This window comes from Chiloscyllium punctatum, chromosome 7, assembly GCF_047496795.1.
Source record: "Chiloscyllium punctatum isolate Juve2018m chromosome 7, sChiPun1.3, whole genome shotgun sequence".
Lineage (NCBI taxonomy): Eukaryota > Metazoa > Chordata > Chondrichthyes > Orectolobiformes > Hemiscylliidae > Chiloscyllium > Chiloscyllium punctatum.
In genome coordinates, this window is record NC_092745.1 from 114998563 (window position 1) to 115022109 (window position 23547).

General features: G+C 39.9%; 1 protein-coding gene across 15 annotated transcripts in view; it reads right to left on the bottom strand.

Annotated features, from left to right (window-relative positions):
• The window catches only part of ccdc18 (coiled-coil domain containing 18), a 181630-nt gene that overhangs the window by 142314 nt on the left and 15769 nt on the right, over positions 1–23547 (bottom strand). For 6 of the 15 annotated variants that reach the window (XR_011961186.1, XM_072574662.1, XM_072574653.1 and 3 more), the window contains 7 exons: positions 21126–21261; positions 12586–12778; positions 11778–11942; positions 6548–6657; positions 2332–2460; positions 682–778; positions 476–597 (listed from right to left, as the gene is read on the bottom strand). Coding sequence is in view for 14 of the 15 variants with exons in the window: in XM_072574662.1 (XP_072430763.1) it covers positions 476–597; positions 682–778; positions 2332–2460; positions 6548–6657; positions 11778–11942; positions 12586–12778; positions 21126–21205 (896 nt within the window). In the remaining variant the exon portion in view is untranslated. Of the gene's footprint in view, positions 1–475; positions 598–681; positions 779–2331; positions 2461–6547; positions 6658–11777; positions 11943–12585; positions 12779–15288; positions 15372–18890; positions 18972–19237; positions 19433–21125; positions 21262–23311; positions 23510–23547 lie in introns of those variants that run through there. The other 9 variants (XM_072574660.1, XM_072574661.1, XM_072574667.1 and 6 more) reach the window with 7 other exon arrangements.

The window sequence follows — 23547 nt, forward strand, 5'->3', positions numbered from 1 at the left end:
TGCTGTTTGACAAATCTGTTAGCGTTTGAGAGGTAATACCTTGGTTATTTAGAGTCTCAAAAAGCATTTGTTAACGTGTCAGAAGTTGATATTATAAAAAATGCTAAGTTACAATCAGTCAAATAAATATTTTCAGGCTGAGGAGAGAAAAAGAAAACCATGCAAAAATCATTACAATTAGCAGTTTAATCTTCGAAACTTTCTTCATTGAATCCTACAACAGTATGGGTTAACATTCGCATATTTGAATGAGAAAGGATTGGGATTAGTTTCGAGGGTGTAAATCTCATTCTCTATCTGCCCACGATGAACAGCCAGTTTAAAGAGATATTAAGAGTGCCACTGTTATGGTGACTGGAACTGTGTTCAAGTGGTGACATGTGCATGACAACAGTAAAGTAGGAAAATTGAAGAAAGAAAACATTTAATTAATTTTCTCTGTTGAAGTCAGTGCATATAAGAATGATTGAGATACCTGATTTCCTCATTCTTGCTCTCCAACTCTTTTTCGAACATCGTACATTTCTCAAATAACTCTACTCTGTCCTTGTCATACTGATCCAGACGCCTCTGCAAGTCCTGTTCATTGGCTTGAAACTATAATACAAAGAAGAAAACTAAATTAAACATTTCTGCAGATTCTATATTTACATTGAATAACTAAGGTGCATCCTCCCTCACCATTAAAAGCTCTTCCGTGGTCTTTTCCTTGTATTGTTTGAAAGCAGCAGAAAGTTCCTCAGCACTATAAAGCGCTTCATTTCTTTGTTGTTCAGATCTATTTAGAACAAAAAAAAGTTGCACTTATGTCACTAGTCATATATTCCTGAAGTACAGAAATGTATTTTTCCAATGTAACATGTATGTTCTAGTTTTAAATTTCCAGACAAAAGTAAAAATAGGAGTGGAGGTGGAGTTCACACAAATCAAGCAAGTTTTCTGTGAAACATATTGTATTTCTCCCATCGAAACATTTCTTTCTATACTCTCTCTTTTCATAAAAGTACTTACATTTGAGTTTTGTTCTCGCTCAGTTCTGTTTCCCAAGCTGCTATTCGTTATTTGAAAACAATATCAATAGGCCAAATGTAGGAACACACAACTGCAAATGATGGAAGCTGTACCGAAAATAACAAATGCTGGAGATCACAGTGGATCAGAGAGAACAAGCTAACGTTTCAAGTCTAGGTAACTCTTCTAGAAGAGTTTAGAAGAGTCATCCAGACTCAAAACTTTAGCTTGCTCTCTCTCCATGGATGCAGTCACACCCACTGTGATCAATAGGCAATTATTATTTGAAGTGTATCACCGCTTGTCAAATTTGTTTTTGTCAAAAATTCACATGCAAATTTATCACTACACTAAAGCAAGTTTCAAGCAATATGTAAACCCACCCAAGATCCTCCACACACAAACTCAGCAACTTGATCTCATTGGTAACACTTGTTCTCCGTTTTTAATAATAGTGGTTCCCTCTCTAACATGAGATACAAATTGTTTTACATGATTCTGGCATTCCAGGTGTTATATAAAAATTTACTAACATTTTAGATTTCCAAATTATGCCCAGTGAGTTCCCCAATTAAATATTAAATGGAAGGTCAGGTCTCTTTTCAAAGCCTCTTGAATTCTGAACTCTTTCTTCCAATTGTTAAAAAGTAACTAAAACCCCAAAACATCAAACTACTTTTCTCATCAAGAAAATGTTCTATACATAAAACAACAAACTTTTGGTTTCATCTGCCATAAATGTCAAGCCCAATGCTTTGTGGCTTGATACAGCTGGAAAAAGGTTTATAATGAGAAAAATAAGACCTTTAATTTCTTTATATGCACCAACACTCCATTTCCCATCAAATCACTTGTTCCTTTCAACTTCACCCTCAATTACTAATCTCAAATGGATACCCTGATGTATCATCCCTCATTTTCAGACTGGAACCTTTCCTAATTGAAATTGTTCCAGATTTCAATAAACCACATTATGCCTATTTTCCACAACTATCAAAATTCAAGAATCAAAATTTAGTCAAAATGTGTGTCAGTACAATACTCAGGTACTGGATTTCCCCAAAGCTGCAGAATTCTTTTTTCTACTTTTATTCCACATAAAAATAAAAAAATTGATGCAGCATTATACCAATGGAAATTTGGGCAGTGTGAACCAGCCTCTCCAGTTGTTGAATTGCGAAGGACAACCTGAAAAAGAACATCACTAAGGCAAGCTTCTAAACAGCTGCTATATAACAGCAACTGCCGTTAGGCATGAATTGCCTTTAACTTAATAAAATGTTATTCTGACAAAAAGATCATTTTACTGTTGACCAGTACCTTTTTCTTCGTCGACTTTGTTCGTAGAGTTCATTCTTTACTCTTTTGCATTCATCAGATAACTTTTCCAAGAGTTTTTCCTTCTCAGCCACCATCCATTGACTTTCTTCTAATTTTTCTTCTGCAACTCTTAGTAAGAAAGAAAAAAAGACAGTTTTTATACGTAAATGTTTATGGAGTTTTACAAATGAGAACTGGCAAATTCAATGGCTTTATCACAAATGCTCACAACAAAAAGAAATGATCTTAAATTAAAATTCTAAAAATAGACCTTTTGCTAAACTTCTTGGAGCCAGTTTATGAAGAGACTAGAACTCAATTGTTTTTAGCTTTAGATTTAATCACAAATTGAGACATTACAAATGTTTAGCTACCAGCTTTAAAGCTCACAGACACCACCAAAATTCTAAACAGGATTAAACAGGGCTGATGCAGGAAGAATATTTCCGATGATGGTAGAGTCCAGAACTAGGAGTCATAACTTAAGGATACATGACAGACCATTTCGGACTGAGATGAGGAGAAATTTCTTCACTGTGAATGGTGAACCTGTTGAACTCTGCCATAGATACTGTTTGAGGCCAAAACATCGAATATTTTCAAAAAGGAAGGACTTCGATACAATTCCGGGGTGGAGAGTTTGAATTATAAAGAGAGGCTGGATAGGTTTTCGTTCCTGGAGCATCGGAGGCTGAGGTGTGACCCTATGGAGGTTCATAAAATCACGAGGGGCACAAATAAGATGAATTGCCAAGGTCTTTTTCCAAGGGTAAGGGAGGTCAAAACATGTGGACATGGGTTTAAGGTGACAGAGGAAAGATTTAAATGGGACCTGGGGAGCAACCTTTTCCCCCCCACACAGAGTGGGTGCATTTATGGAATGAGTTCCTGGACGAAGTGGTAGAGGGTGCATACATTTACAACATTTAAAAAGATTTAAAAAGATATTTGAATACGTGCACGAATAGGAACGCTTTAGAGGGATATGGGCCAAATGCAGTCAAGTAAGACGTTCGGTTTAAGATCGGCATGGACCAGTTGGACTGAAGGATCTGTGCTGTATGACTCTATGACTCCATAAAGATCAGAAATGGGAACTACGTATTGATTTGGACATTCATCCATGATAATATTGAATGATGGACAGGCTCAAAAGGGCCAAATGGCCTATTCCTGCTCCTAATCTGTTACAAACCACCAATGTCAGTAAGTGTCATTTTATCAACAGACTTGTGCTGGCTTTCCAATATGTGCATAACAAGCAAGCCTCAACAGCACCAGTGAAAAAATAATCAACTTATTCCAACACATCATGACTGCCACCGGGCTGCTGGGATTTGAACTGGATCTTCTATCCCAGAGCCAACAGTCTCTTGAACTGCTCTGGAAGGCCCAAGTGAGACTTTAAAAATATGTTTTTAATCAACCTGTTCGTAAATGTTATGACACACCTCCAGGTAAAGTGGGGCATGAACCCAGATCCTCTGGCCCACAAAACCCCTTTCAAAACCCCTAGACCCTAGTGTGATGTGGACAAGTAATGACTGAATCAGCACCCTCCAACCTGTGTACACCCAGCCCTATTTATATAAATAGCACACATGTCACAAACAGAACAAAATAGCTTTCAAAGCAAGATTAACATTAGTGCAGTCACATTTTTGGAAATTATTTTCTTAATTCACTTAAAAAATGAATTTGCATTTTAGTAGTACTTCATCACATCCTGCAGATGCCACTCATATTACACAATGAAATGTTGTTAACTTCTCAAGTGCAATCACAGCAAGGTATTCAACAGGAGTCTGGACTGCAGTGATTCAAGAAGTTAGGTCACTACCATCTCCCTATGGGTAATTAGGGATTGCCTTTGCTAGCCTTACCAGCGGTCTCATAAATGAACTTTAAAGCATTTAACACTGGCTGAGAAGGTAAGCAGAGTTCACTTTTTGGCAGTGCATAAAAGAGACAGCTGATTATAGGTTGGAAGTCACATGACACTAGATTATTGTCCAACAGGCGTATTTGAAATCACAAGCTTTTGAAGCGCTGCCCTCTCACCTGGCGAAAGCTTGAGATTTCAAATAAACCTAGTGGACTATAACCTGGTGTTGTGTGACTTCTAATCTTGTCCACTCAGTCCAACACCGGCACGTCCACATCACCAGTTGATTACAGATGAGCAGTGATATTGGATGAGCTCTGCTTGGTCAGTTAAGCAGATACTACAGTTGATTATTAGCTATGGGTGGGTAGGTAGGAAATGGATGGGGATTCCTGGTCCTTTTTTTCTCCCACTCTGGATGATTGACAGGATTCAAATCCATTTCCCCAGAATACTACCTAATTCCCTGGATATACAGTCTAGGGATAATACCACTTGGTAAACTCTTCACAATCTACTCCAGGTTTTATTTATCAATAAAACAGTCCAGGTATGTTATGGCACGTCTCCGGAGAAGGTGGAACTTGTACGTTTTGCCTCCAAGCTAAAAGGTAGGGATGATACCACTAAGCCACAACAGCCCTGCTCCAGACGTGTGATATTTTGTCTTTAGTTTTCTTTTTATATCTCAAAGTGCTCTTTCACATAACTGAACATTTTTTTCTCCCACCACCAAATCACCAATGGTCCTTTTTATCTGTTAGCCAACACTCCTAAATCACCTATGTTTCTAGTTAATCAATATACGTGCAAAACTCAAACTCACAAACCAATCAACCCACTACTCTGGAATGTTGTCAGAATTCAAACCTGGGTCCCCAGGGCATTACCTGGCTGTCTGGATTAATAGTCTATAGATAATGACTATTAGGGTGGCTCAGTGGTTAGCACAACTGCTTCACAGCACCAAGCACTGGGTTTTGATTCCAGCCTCAGGCAACTGTCTGTGTGGAGTTTGCCAATTATCCTTGTGTCTGCATGGGTTTCTTCCCACAGTCCAAAGGTGTGCAGGTAGATGGATTGGCCATGCTGAATTGCCCATATTGCTCAGAGGTTAATAGGCTAGGTAGATTGCAAGAATAAGGTAGGGCGGGGTGGGTTGCTGTTTGAGGGGTTGGTGTGGACTCAATGGACCGACTGGCCTGCTTCCACACTGTAGAGATTCTGTGATTAATTAACAGCAGTCTAATTTTCCACGGCAAAGTCTCAAACTGTAAATGAATGAACCGGTTTTGTTTCAGGGAAGAATATTGACCAGGATAGAAAAAGAACCTAGTGTTCCATTTTAATTAGTGCAAGTGGATCATTCACATGAAAAAGTCAATGAATCTTCACTTAATGTCTCATTTGAAGTTATGCACATTCATCAATGCTAGGATCCTTCACAATGCTCTTGAGCTTTGAACTTATTACCTTTTGACTCAGGCAACACCAGGATTTAAATAACTATTCATGGATTGAAAGGATCAACAAAGATAAAGTGTTAATTATGGAAAAAAGCAGCAATAACTGTCTGGAATAAACTATTAAAGGACAAGGACAAACTTATATAAGATCTGAAAGCAATTAGCCATGTCTGGGAATAGAGCAAGTTAAAAATACATGAACAAAACTGTTTTGATGTCTGCTTGATAACTGGCTGCTTTGTTGCCACAAGGATAACTGACTGCCAGAAATTAAGGAGTTAATCACAGGAAAGCTGTGTCTTAGACAGTCAAAGCCAAATGTAACAAGGAACAAAGAAGTTACTTCTAGTAAGGGATAAAGCTGCAGTCTTAGAAATTGCAAAACAGTCATCAAATTTTGGATGAAAGAAATCTAAAGATTCATCAATAAAATCACATCATAGACCAGAAGTTCAAAAATCTGTATAATAATCCAACACCAGAGCCCTTCATTAACAGAACTTTGAAGAACAAACTGCACAAGGATCGAAACTTGTCCACTTTCAAAAACAGATGCTTTTGGTTAGAATTGTAGCGAAATTCCACCATTAATTGGCTAATAGTCAAGTTGGAGTTGTGAGGCTTAATTTGCTTACTTGAGAAGTCTTATTTTGGTTGCTACATGCAATAAAGTTTAAATCACTGTTTCAATACTTGATAGCCTGTGAGATTTCTCAATAAGTAGCCAAATTAAAGGGACTTTGTGGTGATTTAGCCACAACACTCCTCCAGAACACCAGCTCCCCTGTAACCAAGGGAATGTTGAGGGTAGAACCAAAACATGTGAAAACTGAAAAAAAGAGTGAACCTCTGCTCTGCAAATTACCTGAGTACTTTCTCTTGAGCCTCTACTTCTGCCTCCAAACCCAAGATATCTTCATTTAGCTGAGAAATATGGAGTGTCTTTTCATTAATAGATGGTTCAAGATGACAAAACTGCGAGTTAAAACAAGAAAGAAATTTGGGGTATTCATATATGTCAAAAATGAACAACTAAATTATTTTGAATACTTGCACTGTCTACTTTTGAAAATTTGCTCCCATCTCAAAAAGTATTCTTTACCAATATAATTTCCTGAATAAATGGGCACTCAACATAATCACAATTGTGTTAAAGCTATATATATATACCTGGAAAAACAAATCCAATCTTCCAGATATTCCAGACAACCAGGGAGTATTGAACCAGGAGTCACAGTAGAAGGATAATGGGGAGGCCATTTGGGTTTGACATGAGGAGAATTTATTTCAGCCAGTGAGTTTTGAGAAGATTTGTAGCTCAGGTTGAGGTTCTGGATGTAGGTTTGCTTGCGGAGCTGAAAGGTTCATTTCCAGACCCTATTAGGTAACATCTTCAGTGGGCCTCCAGGCAAAGCACTGCTGGTAATTCCTGCTTTCTATTTATATGTTTAGGTTTCTTTGGGTTGGTGATGTCATTTCCTAATATGACATAATTTCCTGTGGTGATGTAATTTCCTGATTTTTTTCTCAGGGGGTGGCAGATGGGGTCTAACTCAATATGTTTGTTGATAGAGTTCCAGTAAGCCTGTTAAATTCTCTGCCACAGAAAGCAGCTGAGATCAAAACATTCAATGTTACAAAAAGGAGTTAGATACAATTCTTAGGGCAAAATGCATCAAAAGGTATAGGGAGAAACAGCCCTGTCAACCCTGCAAAGTCCTCCTTATTAATATTTGGCGGCTAGTGTGAAAATTGGGAGAACGGACTCCCTGACTAGTCAAGCAACAGCCTGACATAGCCAAACTCATAGAATTATACTGTTGGGGCTGCCCCGGCTGAAGGTGATCTAAAAATGGCTGCCCATGAGTTTTAGTTGACATAAGATGATTTTTTAGCTGAAGCAGTAGTTTGTTTAGTGTACTAATAAAGTAAGCCATACGTTAGGACAATTGTAGCTTAGTAGACAGAATACATCCAAGGTAATAAGAGTAAGATAGTAGATAAAAGGTCTTGTTGCAAGCTGCAGCTGCAGTTTGCAGTTATTCATACAGAAACAACTGGATAAAGACATGCTTGAGAATGCTGACAGAAGAATTCCATACCTCGCTGATTTCAGATCTGAGATCCATCACAAATAGTTACTTTTGTTAAGTACGTAATACAGATAAACATAGTTATAGATTTGAAATATAATTTCTCTTTAAAAATATTAAAACATTCCACGAAATAACTCTGGACAGACAGGCTTAGACTGTAAGAAAAGACACCAATATTGCTTACAGGGAGGAGGAGAAAGCGAGGACTGCTGAAGCTGGAGATCACAGCCATAGAACATTACAGCACAGTACAGGCCGTTTGGCCCTCGATGTTGCGTCAACTTGTGAAACCAATCCAAAGCCCATCTAACCTATACTATTCCATTATCATCCATGTTTATCCAACGATCATTTAAATGCCCTTAAAGTTGGCGAATCTACTACTGTTGGATCGAAAATTGTGACACTGGAAAAGCACTACAGGTCAGGCAGCATTCCTGATGAAGGGCTAATGCCTGAAATATAGATTCTCCTGCTCCTTTGATGCTGCCTGACCTGCTGTGCTTTTCTAGCACAACACTTTCTGACTGTTTACAGAGAAGACTGAATTACAGGTGCAGAAGTTATAAGCATTGGAATGTGGTTTAATAATATACATTGTAAAAGGCCAAAGGATAGAGCTAAGAGTGTGTGGTCAACATCATGAGATCATGGAAGACTGAGGGTCATCCATAAGGCTGCTAATCACTGACCATGCAGTCACATGAATAACCTGAGTAGATGCTTATGTAATCAATTAGTCATATGATTGGTTTGTATTGGTCAAAGGCAGGCTGAAAACAAACTTTAAAAAGTTTGTCTTTCCACTTGCAGTGAAAAAAGTTTCTGGACTCCCAGAGTTGCTGTCGCACTTGATGCTGGAAGTAGACTCTGGGTGTCGAGTGATTTATTTAATCATTTTCCTCCAACAATACCTTACAGAATGTCACAGATACAACCATCAACATCCCTGGTTATGTTTTGTCCCACCAGCAGAACATACTCAGCAGAGGTGGTGGAAGAGTGGGATACAGAGTCAGGACGGAGTTGCCCTGGAGTCCTTTACTAATAGCTGGTTCCAGTTCTGAAGATTGATTACTGGACTTAAAATGTTAACTCTGCTTTCTCTCCACAAATGCTGCCACACCTGCTGAGCTTCTCCAGCAATTTATGTTTTACTTTAGTGTGATTTGCATAAGTTGAGTGAGTGAGCCAATGCATGGCGGATGAATTATGTGGATAAATGTGAGGTTATCCACTTTGGTAGCTAAAAGAGGAAGACAAGTTGTCTGAACAGTGATAGAAAATGGGCAAGGGGAAGTGCAACGAGACCTTTGTTCATCAGTCACTGAAAGTAAGCATGCAGGTGCAGCGGAAAGTGAAGTCAAACTTACATTGATCTTCATAGTAAGAGGTTTACAGCACAGGAGTAGGGGATGTCTTCCTGCTATTGTGCAGGGCTTTGGCATAACTACACCTGGAGTTTGCATACAATTTTGGTCTCCCTATCCAAGAATGAATGTTTGGCAATAGAGGGAGTGCAACGAGGGTTTACCAGACGGATTCCTGAGATGGCAGGACTGATGTACGAAGACAGACAGGACTGGTTTGTTAAATACACTAGATATTAGAAGAACAACATGGGGAGATTTCATAGACACCACGTAAAATTCTATCTGGATAAGACATGGTAAGGAGGGAAAGTCCAGAGTGAAGGGTCGCAGTCTAAGAATACTGAGTAAGCCATTTTGGACTGAGATGAAGTTGTAATTCAAACTTCAAAGATGATGCATCTAGATTGTACACCTTTCTTCAAAGGGGCCACAAGAATTCACTGTTTTGAGACATCCTGACGGTGGGACTTAGGAACATTTAAACCCCATATCACATGATTGCATTTATTGGAATGGAACAAGCTCTTCTACTGTGCCTTCACCACTTCAGTATGTTCCAAAAGAACATAACAGCAGAACATGTAATTTTGAAGTGTCATCCCGATTATACTGTCAGAAGCATTTTGGCTTTCGTTCAAATGCAAATATACTTATAATAGAAGTGTCCTAGTGTTTCATCACAACAATTAATTAGATTCTTACCTCCTCCAATGTGGTGCACTTCCTTAAAGCGCAAAAATGTGAGTTCATATTTAGATATTGCAGCTGGTAACACATCTGATTTTAGTCATTTTACATGAGCAATTTTAGATAATTTATAATAATGTTGGAATGGCAGTTAGAAGCAATTAACACTTCACTGAGTGTTTCTCATTTTCAAATTACTCCTCAACTTCAAGAATGCTGTTCAGATTTTGAAGAAAACGGAGAAACAGCTCAGGCAAATCCTGAGGAGGAGGGTTAATAGTTTTTCAGACAGGAGAGAAGTGTGCAGAGTTAGTTATTTTGGAAGCATTGGATTTTTTGATATGCCTGCACTTGATCATAAATCCATAATTGAAAGGTTTGCAAATATGAAATCCTGAAATGTAATGAACAGTGTGAAAGATGATAACAGAATTCAGGAGGCTTATACCACGAAAGGGGAAAACACAGAGCACATGAAATATAACGTAAGGAAGGACAAAGTTGGATGAATTAGGAGAGGTATAATAAACTAAATGGTTTAATTTTCAAGAGGTGCTGGAACAGAGAGACCTGGGAAGTTCACAATACACAGCTTTTGCAGGATAAATTGATAAGATCGTTAACAGCCATGCAGGCCTTTTGGCTTTTTAAGTCAAGGCATAGAATACAAAAAGGTAAGAATTTATGCAAAACTTTGAATTACTGGTTGGCTCCCAGCTGGATTGTTGGTTAAAATATGGATGCATTTATTGGAATGGAACAAGCTCTTCTACTGTGCCTTCACCACTTCAGTATGTTCCAAAAGAACATAACAGCAGAAAATGTAATTTTGAAGCGTCATCCCTATTATACTGTCAGAAGCATTTTGGCTTTCATTCAAATGCAAATATACTTAGAATAGAAGTGTCCTAGTGTTTCATCACAACAATTAATTAGAGTTTTACCTCCTCCAATGGGGTGCACTTCCTTAAAGCGCAAAAATGTGAGTTCATATTTAGATATTGCACCTGGTAACACATTTGATTTTAGTCATTTTACATGAGCAATTTTAGTTAATTTATAATAATGTTGGAATGGCAGTTGGAAGCAATTAACACTTCACTGAGTGTTTCTCATTTCCAAATTACTCCTCAACTTCAAGAATGCTGATCAGATTTTGAAGAAAACTGAGAAACATCTCAGGCAAATCCTGGAATAGGACTTGAACCTTGTGATTCAGATAAGACTGTTACCAACTGAGCCACAGCTTACAAGGAATACTGGAGGCAAATATCACAAATGTATTTCAAAAAGAATACAGGATTTTTTAACAAAAGCTCAGGAGATTCCAAAATGATTTACAGATGTCTATTTACTTTTGAAAAATACAATCGTATTTTCCATGATTCCAAAGTTTTGAGCTCTTTAACAGAAGAAAACATTTGGTTAGAATCTGTGTCAAGTGACTAATTACTGTGCGTGAAACACATCTCTGCCCATCCTCAAAAACCTCCTTGAAACATAGCTCTGATTGCACTTTCTTCTATCCACACTCCTTCACCTGCTTTAATGTTACAGAAATTTGTACTTGACAAAGACCTTTAAGTTGTGCCTTGAAAAACATGAGAAGCTTGACAGATTTTGTCATATTTCTTGTTATTAATAACATGGCCAATCTTGGAGGTTTATGTGTGCTCAAGTAAAATTCTGGATTACCAGTGCTTTTGAATTTGAGTTCCTATATTTGAGATCTATATAAATTATGAAAATCTTTCAAGTATATTTCAATATTCCATTTCCACATTATTTCTCAGTTCATTTGCTTCTCCTCCTCCATTAAGTCATGAACTGCAGCATCTGAAATGTAGTCCTTATAATAATGCAAGTAAAGATTTTTAAGATTATCTGAATACGAACCCAGCTGTTACGCATGTAATGCATATGCATCTGGAATACTCACTTTAACTTTTGACTGAGTCAGCTCCGCTTGTATACTTTCAATCTCGCGTACCAAACTGTGATTCTGGGACACCAAACGGGCATTGTCCTCTCTAAGTGTACTGAGTTTTTTCCATAGTTGTTCATTTTCTTGCTCAATAGCAAATGTGCTTGGCACCTGAGATGTCTAAAAATACAAAACATGTTGAAATGTGATATTATTCATGGCTTTTTCCTGACCACCTGCCCTATTCTGAAGTCAATCACTTTTGATGAAGTAAAGTTCTCCAATACCTCACCAAACATGAGAAATGTTATGCTTGAAACCAAATGGAAATCAGCAGCAGGAGGGACTTCTCATCTGCATGACAGAGTATGAAATCAGCCTATGTACTGAAAGGCATGAGAGAACACAAAGTAATCTTTAATGCATAAAGTTAGAAAAAAGAAGAATTTCCTGGCATTTCATTTCATGTTATTCCTAAGTGGCGAAGTAAGAACAAATTATAACATCATAACATTCCAAACAGCTTCCAAAGAGTTTCAAAAGAGGAGCATTAGGAAGATGGTGAAGACAATATACCAGCAGGGACAGTTATACATTTACTTTCAAATTGCAGTTTGGCAGCATACATTTAAGGGGAGGAGAGAAGGAGAAGATGGGAAGAGTGGGAGAGAGGGAAGCAAGAGAGGAGAGAGCAAGAGCGAGAGACCAAGAACGAGAGAGATAGAGAAAACAGAGCTCTCAACAGTCAAAAGCAGGAACAATTTACTATTGCAGATTTAAAAATATCCAAGAAACAAAGGTCATTTGAGTGCAAAAAATTTACCCTGCCTCCAAAACTGCTGGTTGGACTTATGTTGCTGAAAACACATTTCTGTGGCGTCATTCTTTCAGCCATAGTCACATGACGATTATTCATTGCAGGAACCATTGGATCAGACTGAGAGAGATCTTCCGTGGTCAAAGCAGGGGAATAACCCTGCTGAGAACAGTCATCAGACTGGTCACTTAAACGGACACTGGAGAGAAAAATTAAAACCATCCTAAGTTTAATTGTACATTCAGGTTTGAAAATAAAATAAAAATTTTTATTTATATAGCACTGAAATGTGGAAGGGAATTTTCACTTCAACATCACGTCAAAAGACATTTTCATGTTATTCCTAAGTGGCAAAGTAAGAACAAATTATAACATTCCAAACAGCTTCCAAAGAGTTTCAAAAAAGGAGCATTAGAAAGATGGTGAAGACAATATACCAGCATAGTGATATTGTGACCTGTGTTTTTGGAGGCGTGTTTGTCCAATGTAGTGTTTGATACAATCCTTGCACAGTATTTTGTAAATGACATTAGTTTTGCTTGTTGTCTGTATAGGATCTTTCAAGTTCATTAGCTGCTGTTTTAGTGTGTTGGTGGGCTTGTGGGCTACCATGATGCCAAGGGGTCTGAGTAGTCTGGCAGACATTTCTGAGATGTCTTTCATGTAGGGGAGAGTGGCTAGGGTTTCTGGACACCAATTTCTCAGCAACAAACCCAAACAAACAGACAAAACACATCCAGAAACCCTAACCAAAATGACATACCCCTCACAAAGTCATGCTGACTATCAAACTACGGTTTTCCAAGTAATCATAAATTTTGTCTCTCAGAATTGTCTCCAATAATTTGCCCACCACAGATGGGAGACTGACTGTACTGTAATTCCCAGGATTATCCTTATTCTCTTTTTTGAAGAAGGGAATAACAGTTCCCACCCTCCAATCATCTGGCACTACTCCAGTGGACAGTGAGGAAGCATGGATCATTGCCAAAAGGTGCAATCTCTTCACAAATCAATGGGAGATAATAGACAATAGGTGCAGGAGTAGGTCGTGCAGCCCTTCGAGCCAGCACCACCATTCAGTATGATCATGGCTGATCATCCACAATCAGTATCCAGTTCCTGCCTTATCCCCATATCCCTTGATTTCACTATCTTTAAGAGCTCTATCCATCTCTTTCTTGAAATTATCCAGAGACTTGGCCTCCACTACCTTCTGGGGCAGAGCATTCCATATATCCATCACTCTCTGGATGAAGAAGTTTCTCCTCAACTCTGTTCTAAATGGCCCACCCCTTAGTTTTAAACTGTCCCCTCTAGTTCTGGATACACCCATCAGTAGAAACAATACTCCATGTGCGGTCTCACCAGGGCCCTGTACAGCTGCAGAAGGACCTCTTTGCTCCTATACTCAATTCCTCTTGTTATGAAGGCCAGCATGCCATTAGCTTTCTTCACTGCCTGCTGTACCTGCACACTTGCTCTCATTGACTGGTGTACAAGAACGCTTGGAACTTGTTGTACTGCCCCTTTACCTAACTTGACTCCATTTAGATAGTAGATAGTAATCTGCCTTCCTGTTGTTGCCAAAGTGGATAACCACACATTTATCCACATTAAACTGCATCTGCCACGGATCTGTCCACTACTCACCTTGCCTGCCCAAGTCTCACTGTATTCTCAGAACATCCTCCTCACATTTCACCCTGCCACCCAGCTTTGTGTCATCAGCAAATTTGCTCATATTACTCTTAATACCTTCATCTGTATAATTAATGTATATTGTAAACAGCTGCGATCCCAGCACCGAACCCTGTGGTACTCCACTGGTCACTGCTTGCCATTCCAAAAGGGACCCGTTTATCACTACTCTTTGCTTCACGTCAGCCAGCCAATTCTCAATCCAAGTCAGTATTTTGCCCCCAATACCACGTGCCCCAATTTTGCTCACTAATCTCCTATGTGGGACTTTATCAAAGGCTTTCTGACAGTCCAGGTACACTACATCCACTGGCTCTCCCTTGTCCATCTTTATAGTTACATCCTTAAAAAATTCCAGAAGATTAGTCAAGCACAATTTCCCCTTTGTAAATCCATGCTGACTCTGACCTAGCCTGTTACTGCTATCCAAATGAGTTGTAATTTCAACTTTTATAATGGACTCCAGCATCTTTCCCACCACTGACGTCAGGCTAACCCGGTCTATAATTCCCTGTTTTCTCTCTCCCTCCTTTCTTGAAAAGTGGGACAACATTAGCTACCCTCCAAATCCGCAGGAACTGATCCTGAATCTAGAGAACCATGGAAAATGATTACCAATGTACCCACAATTTCTAGAGCCACCTCCTTCAGTACCCTGGGATGCAGACCATCAGGTCTCGGGGACTTATCAGCCTTCAGACCTAACAGTCTCTCCAACACCATTTCCTGCCTAATATAAATTCCCTTCAGTTCATCCATTACCCTAGGTCCTTCAGCCACTATTGCATCTGGGAGATTGCTTGTGTCTTCCCCAGTGAAGACAGATCCAAAGTACCTATTCAACTCTTCAGCCATTTCTTTGTTCCTCATAATAAATTCACCCACTACTGTCTTCAAGGGCCCAATTTTAGTCTTAACCATTTTTTTCTTTTCACATACCTAAAAAAGCTTTTACTATCCTCCTTTATATTTTTGGCCAGTTTGCCTTCATACCTCATTGTTTCTCACCGTATTGCCTTTTTGGTTATCTTCTGTTGCTCTTTAAAAGTTTCCCAGTCTTCCAGCTTCCCGCGCATCTTTGCTATGATATAGATTAGAGTGGTGCTGAAAAAGCACAACAGGTCAGGCAGCATCCGAAGAGCAGGAAAATCAACGTTTCGGGCAAAAACCCTTCATCAGGAATAATGAAGCATTGAAGGGTGCTTCTCCAGAATACAAGCAAAAACTGAGTAACAATAAGCCAATTAACCTAACATCTATTGTTGGAAAATTGATGTAATCAATTATTAAGGAAGTAGTAACATACATTTGAGAAATCATAATCTAACCAAGCAGAGTCAGCATGGCTTCAAAGGAAATTTATTAGTGTTTGAGTAAGTCTCAACCAAGATGGACAAAAGAGAATCAGTAAATGTGTAGTATTTGGACTTCCAGAAGGCATTAAACAAGGTACCTCACAAAAAGTCAAGTCATAAGAGCCCATGGTGCTGGAGATACTATATTGGCATGAACAGAGAATTCACTGATAGACAAGAAATAGCAAGTGGGCATAGAGGATTCTTTTTCATAGAGTCATAGAGATGCAGAGGACAGACATTTCAGTCCAACTAATCCACGCCAACCAGATATTCTAACCTTATCTAATTCCATTTGCCAGAATGTGGCCCATATCTCTCCAAACCCTTCCTATTCATTTACCCAAGTTAAATGTTGTAGTTCTACCAGCCTCCATTGCTCCCTCTGGCAGCTCATTCCATACACACACCATCCTCGGTGAAAATGTTGCCCTTCTGGTCTGTTTTAAATCTTTCCCCTCACACCTTAAACCTATGCCCTCTAGTTTTTGACTCCTCCACCCCAGAAAAAAAGACCTTGTCTATTTATCCTATCCATGCCCCTCATGATTTTACAAACCTCTATAAGATCACCTCTCAGCCTCTGATGCTCCAGGGAAAACTGCCCTAGCCTACTCAGCCTTCCTCTCTAGCTCAAACCATTCAACCCTGGCAACATTCTTGTAAATATTTTCTGCACCCTTTCAAATTTCACAACATCCTTCAGGTTGGTGATTTAAAACCAATGAGATTCCACAGGGACTAGCACTCGACCACTGTCTGTTTTATAAATAAATAAATATAAATATAAATTTACTTCCTTCCTCAAAGTAATTTAAAGTAGACAAACTTGCAGATGACAAATGAAAAGAATGGAAAAGCAACTTGCAAGAGGGATTCAAACTGTTGAGAAAGAGACAACGATAGGTTAAGTAAGTGGGCAAAATGTTGACAAATTAAAAACGTTATGGGAAAATGTTAATTTGCTCATTTTGGAAGGTAGGACAATAAAAAACAATACTATATAAATAGAGAAGTTGTTTAAGAGAGACTTGGGGTGCCTGTGCACAAAACACAAAGCGACACACAGGTGCAGCAGGTAATCAGAAACCTTCATGGAATGTTAGCTCATATTTCAATGGGATCGTACGAAGTTGTTCAGCAACTGTAGAAAGTGATGAGAGCACATCTTGGGGTGTTGTGAGCAGTTTTAATTCACATAAGACATAGGAGTGGAAGTAAGGCCATTCGGCCTATCGAGTCCACTCCGCCATTTAATCATAGCTGATGGGCATTTCAACTCCACTTACCCGCATTCTCCCTGTAACCCTTAATTCCTTGTGACATCAAGAATTTATCAATCTCTGCCTTGAAGACATTTAACATCCCAGCCTCCACTGCACTCCGTGGCAATGAATTCCACAGGCCCACAACTCTCTGGCTGAAGAAACGTCTCCGCATTTCTGTTCTGAATTTACCCAGTCTAATTTTAAGGCTGTGCCCATGGGTCCTAGTCTCCCCGCCGAACGGAAACAATTTCTTAGCGTCCACCCTTTCCAAGCCATGTATTATCTTGTAAGTTTCGATTAGATCTCCCCTTAACCTTTTAAACTCCAATGAATACAATCCCAGTATCCTCAGCCGTTCCTCATATGCTAGACCTGTCATTCCAGGGATCATCCGTGTGAATCTCCGCTGGACACGTTCCAGTGCCAGTATGTCCTTCCTGAGGTGTGTGGACCAAAACTGGACACAGTACTCCAAATGGGGCCTAACCAGAGCTTTATAAAGTCTCAGTAGCACAATGGTGCTTTTATATTCCAACCCTCTTGAGATAAGTGACAACATTGCATTCGCTTTGTTAATCACAGACTCAACCTGCATGTTTACCTTTAGAGAATCCTCGACTAGCACTCCCAGATCCCTTTGTACTTTGGCTTTATGAATTTTCTCACTGTTTAGAAAGTGGTCCATGCTTGTATTCTTTTTTCCAAAGTGCAAGACCTGGCATTTGCTCACATTGAACTTCATCAGCCATTTCCTGGACCACTCTCCCAAACTGTCTAGATCCTTCTGCAACCTCCCCACTTCTTCAGTACTACCTGCCTGTCCACCTATCTTCATATCATCGGCAAACTTCGCTAGAATGCCCCCAGTCCTTTCATCCAGATCACTAATATATAATGTGAACAGCTGCGGCCCCAAAACTGAACCCTGTGGGACACCAAGGTATTATTTGTTGGAGACAGTTTAGCGATTCATACATTGGTAGGGAGAGGTTGTCTTACAAGCAAAGGTTAAAATGGTTGGGATTTTACACATTGGAATAGAGAAGGATAAGAGGTGATCTCACTGAACCATCTAGGACTCTTCAGGGATGGACAGAGGAATGCGGAGGGGATGCGCAGCTGCATAAGAAAGTCTATGACTAGACAGCATTGTTTCAGAACTAAGGGGTGCCAATTTAAGACTGAGATGAGGAAACATTTCTTCTCTCAGAGAGTTGAATGCCTTTGGAACTCCTTGCCACAGAGAGCCGCTGGGGCAGAGTCCTTGCGTATATTTAAGGCAGAGATAGATAGATAGATACTTGATCAGTAAGAGAATTGAGGATTTCGGGAAAAACATAAGGAAGTGGACAAGAGGAGTGTCAGAGCAGTCTCAAGAGGCCGAACTGCCTCATTCTGTTCCCTACTTTTTATTGTCCTAATCCTGATGTGTAGATAGTGGACAGATTTTAGGAAAATTAGCAATGAGTGACTTGCCACATAATTCATAACTTCGGACCTGCACTTATAGACACAGTATTTACATAGCTGGTCCAATTCAGGCTCTGGTGAATGATAGCCATCCAGCATGTAAGAATTCAGCAATGGAACTGCCACTGACTGTCATGGGGGATGGCCATTGCTTGGCATTGCATGGTTTGAATGTTACTTGCCACCTATCAGCCTAGCACGACTGTAATCTCAGTCATGTTTCTCGGCAAACAAAGCATTTGGCTGGTAGTCTGGAAAGTGGACTGAAATCACAATCAGATTAGCCATGTCATACTGAATGGCAGAACAGACTCAAAAACCCAAATAGCCTATTCCTATATCATGCGATCTATAAATTTACAGATATTAGGCAAGGCAGAATAGTGAATTGTGAAGATAATGCTGAATGACTTCAGACTGACATTGACAAGTTGGCCAAGTGGGCAGACATCTTGAAGATAAATTTCAATTTAGAGAAGTGTGAAGTAGAATTTGCTTTATTGTCAAATGTACTCACATGAGTATAGTGAAAAGTTTACAAGTTGCTAATTATGGGGTCATCTTAGGTGCAAAAGGTGCAGATTCTGAAGTACAAATTCTGTGGAAAAGAATGAGAAAAATAAAGAAATAAAAGGTCCAGCTTTACAGACCTTCACACCAACTTAGGCACAAAAGTACAAAATCATAGGATTAAATTGGAAAAATAAAGAAATTAAAAGTTCAGAATAACAGTTCTTCCAACCCAGTCTGCACCAACATACGCTTCCAGACCACGCCAGGATTCATCTCAAGGCTCTCTAGCCTAGGAGTGCTGGGAGTCCACTCTGGATTCACCTGAAGACCGGAAGTCTGTGCTGGCTTTACCTTGAGGCTAGGAGTCCATGTTGAAGCCAGGAGTCCACACTGGCTTCACCTCAAAGCACTTGAGGCCAGGTATCTGCGATGACTTGACGAGGCTCAAGGATGAGAGATAGGCAAACAGGGAAAAAGAACCTTGGATGTCTAGGACAATTCAGGAGTGGATAAGAAGAGTCCAAAGGGTGCAATTCAGCTGTGGCCCTAGAGGAATACAAGAAATGCAAGGGAGAACACAAGATAACAACTTGAAGAGCAGAAATGGGACATGAGAAGGGACTTGTGAACAGGATTAGGGAGGAAAGAGTAAGAAAGAGGCAATGGTGTATGAAGCCACAGGATATTGGAAGGATATAAATGAATACTTCTCTTCAGTCTGTGCTCTGGAAAAGGAGAATATAGGTACAGAATTTTTTTTAAAAACTGTGAGGAACTTGCACAGTTTGATATAGGAAATGGGGAGCCATTGGATGCTCTGTTGGGGTTAAAAACAAACAAATTCCCTGGCTCAGATGAACTATATCCCAGGCTGCTGAGAGAGGTGAGGCAGGACATTGCAGGGACTCTGACACAAATTTTTAATTCATCTCTAGTGACAGGAGAAGTTCCACAAGACTGGAAGATGGCTAATATGGTTTCAATTTTTAAGAAAGGTGGAGAGATGAACCAGGAAATTACAGACCAGTGAGTCTCACATCAGTGTTAGGGAAACGATTAGAGAGAATTCTGAAGGAGAGAAATAATATCCATTTGGAAAAACTTGGATTAGTTAGAGATAGTCATTATGGCTTTGTCAGAGGAAGGGCATGCCTAATAAATGTTAGAATTTTTGAAAATGTGTGACCAATTGTGAGGGAAGTTCAGTTGATGCAGTTTATATTGATTTTAGCAAAGCTTGTGACAAGGAGCCACACGGGAGATGGATTACGAAGCTTTAAAACATGGAATTGAGGGAAACTTGGTGAGATGGATCAGAAACTGGCTTAGTAATAGCACTCAAAGGGTAGTGGTAGAAGGCTGTTCATGTGATTTGATACTAGTGTTCAGTAGTGTACCACAAAAATCAGCATGAGACCCTCACTGTTTGTTATGTACAAAAATGACAGTCATACTCACAGAATCATGCCTTACAGACAAAGTCCCAGACACCACCATCACCATGTTGGAATATGCCCTGTCCCACAGACATGACAGAGTCAACATGACAGCACAGTGGTACAGAGTTGAGAGGAAATTGAAAGCCCTCAACTTCAACTCTGGATCCCATGAAGTTTCATGGCAGAGGTAAGGAAACTTTCAGCTGATTATCAAATACCACTGCCTCTTGGCTGATGAAACATTACTCCATGTTGAACAACATTTGGAGGAAGCACTAAGGGTGGCAAGGGTACAGACATGGGTCCAAATCAAGAGTACAGAATGTACTCTGGGTAGGGCATTTCAACATCCATTACCAAAAGAGGGAGCAGCACTACTGATCAAGCTGTTCAGGATCTAAAAGACGTAGGTGCCAGACTGGGTATGCAGTAGGTGGCAAGGAAACCAACAAGAGGGAAAAACATACTTGACTTCATCCTTACCAATCTACTGCCTGCAGATGCATCTGTTCATGACAGTATTGGTAAGAGTGACCACAGCACAAACCTTGAGCAAAGTCCTGCTTGCACATTAAAAATACCAGCTATGAATGGGCAATAAACGCTGACTAGCCAGCAACATCCACATTCCATGAGTGAATTAAAAATAGTTCAGGAGCATTGATCACTCCTCCAAACATCCAATACTAATCTACAGAAACGCACTAACAATCAAGTGGGGACTTCCTGCTTTTGTGCTGTAACTGTATGACTATGATAATTGAAGCTATAATAATAATAGTTGTTATTAAAATTCTAACCTGCTAAAGTCTGTTCTTGAGCTTTGTGAAGTTTTCTCAGTCCTCATTAACCTCTTTCTCAAAGCTAATAAGTTATCCATCCAGTTGCCCGTAGTGGAACAAAGTATCAATGCTTGTCATGAAGATGACGTACACACTATAAAAAGGAGGATTCAAACTATTTAGAAAAATAAATTTTACAACTGGTTCTGTTAATTATTTAAGGGTACATCTGAAATTAAGTCAGAAAATGGGTACATAATTTTATGTGAACTTCTGATTGAATCAAAAGTCAATTTGCAAACTTTAAAATATCAAATGATAGAGAATAACTTAATGCAAGGAAAATATTTAAAAGAAATAATTTCCACTTATACTGCACTCTCATTCCAAGGCATTCAAATCCAGTTTGAAATATTCTGTCATTGCACAGATTAAAGCAGCTGCCAACATATGCTAAGCAAGATTCTTCAAACAGCAATGTAATTAGTCGGCAAAGTGGGTCAATGGTTAGCACTGCTGCCTAACAGCTCCAGAGACCCAGCTTCAATTCCACCTTTAGGCCAGTCTGTACGGAGTTTGCACGCTCTTCCTGTGTCATCTCCAGATGCTTTGGTTTCCTCCCAAAAATATGCAGGTTAGGTGGATTTGTCAAGCTAAATTGCCCACAGTGTCCAAAAACATGCAGGGTTACAGGGATAGGGTGGAATGGTCTTCTTAGGGTGACTAGAACAAGAACCGAGCTATGAAAAATACTTCATATTTATATTTTAAGTTCAGAAAAGATTTACAAGGATGTTGCCAGAGTTGGAGGATTTGAGCTATAGGGAGAGGCTGAACAGGCTGGGGCTGTTTTCCCTGGAGTGTCAGAGGCTGAGGAGAGACCTTATAGAGGTTTACAAAACTATGAAAGGCATGGATAGGATAAATAGACAAAGTCTTTTCCCTGGGGTTTGTGGAGTCCAGAACTAGAGGGCATAGGTTTAGGGTGAGAGGGGAAAGATATAAAAGAGACCCTTGGGGCAACTTTTTCAACAGAGGGTGGTACGTGTATGGAATAAGCTGCCAGAGGAAGTGGTGGAGGCTGGTACAAATGCAACATTTAAGAGGCTTTTGGAAGGGTTTGGAGGGATATGGGCTGGGTGCTGGCAGGCGGGACTAGATTGGGTTGGGATATCTGGTCAGCATGGATGGGTTGGACTGAAGGGTCTGTTTCCATGCTGTACATCTCTATGACTCTAATACAGACTCTAAGTTTCATGCAAAAAGATTAGATTACTTACAGTGTGGAAACAGGCCCTTCGGCCCAACAAGTCCACACCGACCTGTATACCACCCAGACCCATACTCCTACATTTACCCCTTCACCTAACACTACGGTCAATTTAGGATGGTCAATTCACCTAACCTGCACATTTTTGGATTGTGGGAGGAAACCGGAGCACCCACAGGAAACCCATGCACACACGGGCAGAATGTGCAAACTCCACACAGAGTCGCCTGAGGCGGGAATTGAACCCAGGTCTCTGGCGCTGTGAGGTAGCAGTGCTAACCACTGTGCCACCATGCCGCCCATGATTTTGTTATGCAAACATGAACAAGGAGCAAGAGGAGAATACTTGTATCACTGATAGCTACAGATGGAAGACTGAAAGTTGGCTAATATGGTGCCACTATTTAAGAATGGTGCTAAGGAAAAGCCAGGGAACTGCAGACCCATGCGCCTGACATCAGTGGTGGGCAAGCTGTTGAAGGGAATCCTGAGGGACAGAATTTACATGTGTTTGGAAAGATAAGCACTGGTTAGGGATAGTCAACTTGGCTCTGTCTCACTAAGTTCAAGTTCCTTTGAAGAAGTAACAAAGAGGGTTACTGAAGGCAGAACAGTGGACGTGATCTATATGGATTTCAGTCAGGCATTTGACAAGTCTCCTCATGGTGTACTGGTTAGCAGGTTGGATCACAGAATACAACAAGATCTAGCTATTTGGATACAGAACTGGCTCGAAGGTAGAAGACAGAGGGTGGTGATGGAGAGTTGCACTGCAGACTGGTAGCTTGTGACCAGCACTGTACCACAACAATCAGTGCTGGGTTTGTTGCTTTTCGTCACTTATACAAATGATTTGGATGTGAACATCAAAGGTAAGGTTAGTAAGTTTGCAGGTGACACCAAAATTGGAGGTGTAGTGGACAGTGAAGGTTACCTCAGAGTACATTGAACAAAGAGACCTTGGAATGCAGGTTCATAGTTCCTTGAAAGTGGAGTCGCAGGTAGACAGGATAGTGAAGACAGCATTTGGTATGCTTTCCTTTATTGGTCAGTGCATTGAGTTGGCAGGTCATGTTGCAGTTGTATGGGTCATTGGTTAGGCCGTTTCTTAAATAGTGCATTCAATTCTGTTCTCCCTGCTGTAGGATGGATGCTGCAAAACCTAAAAAT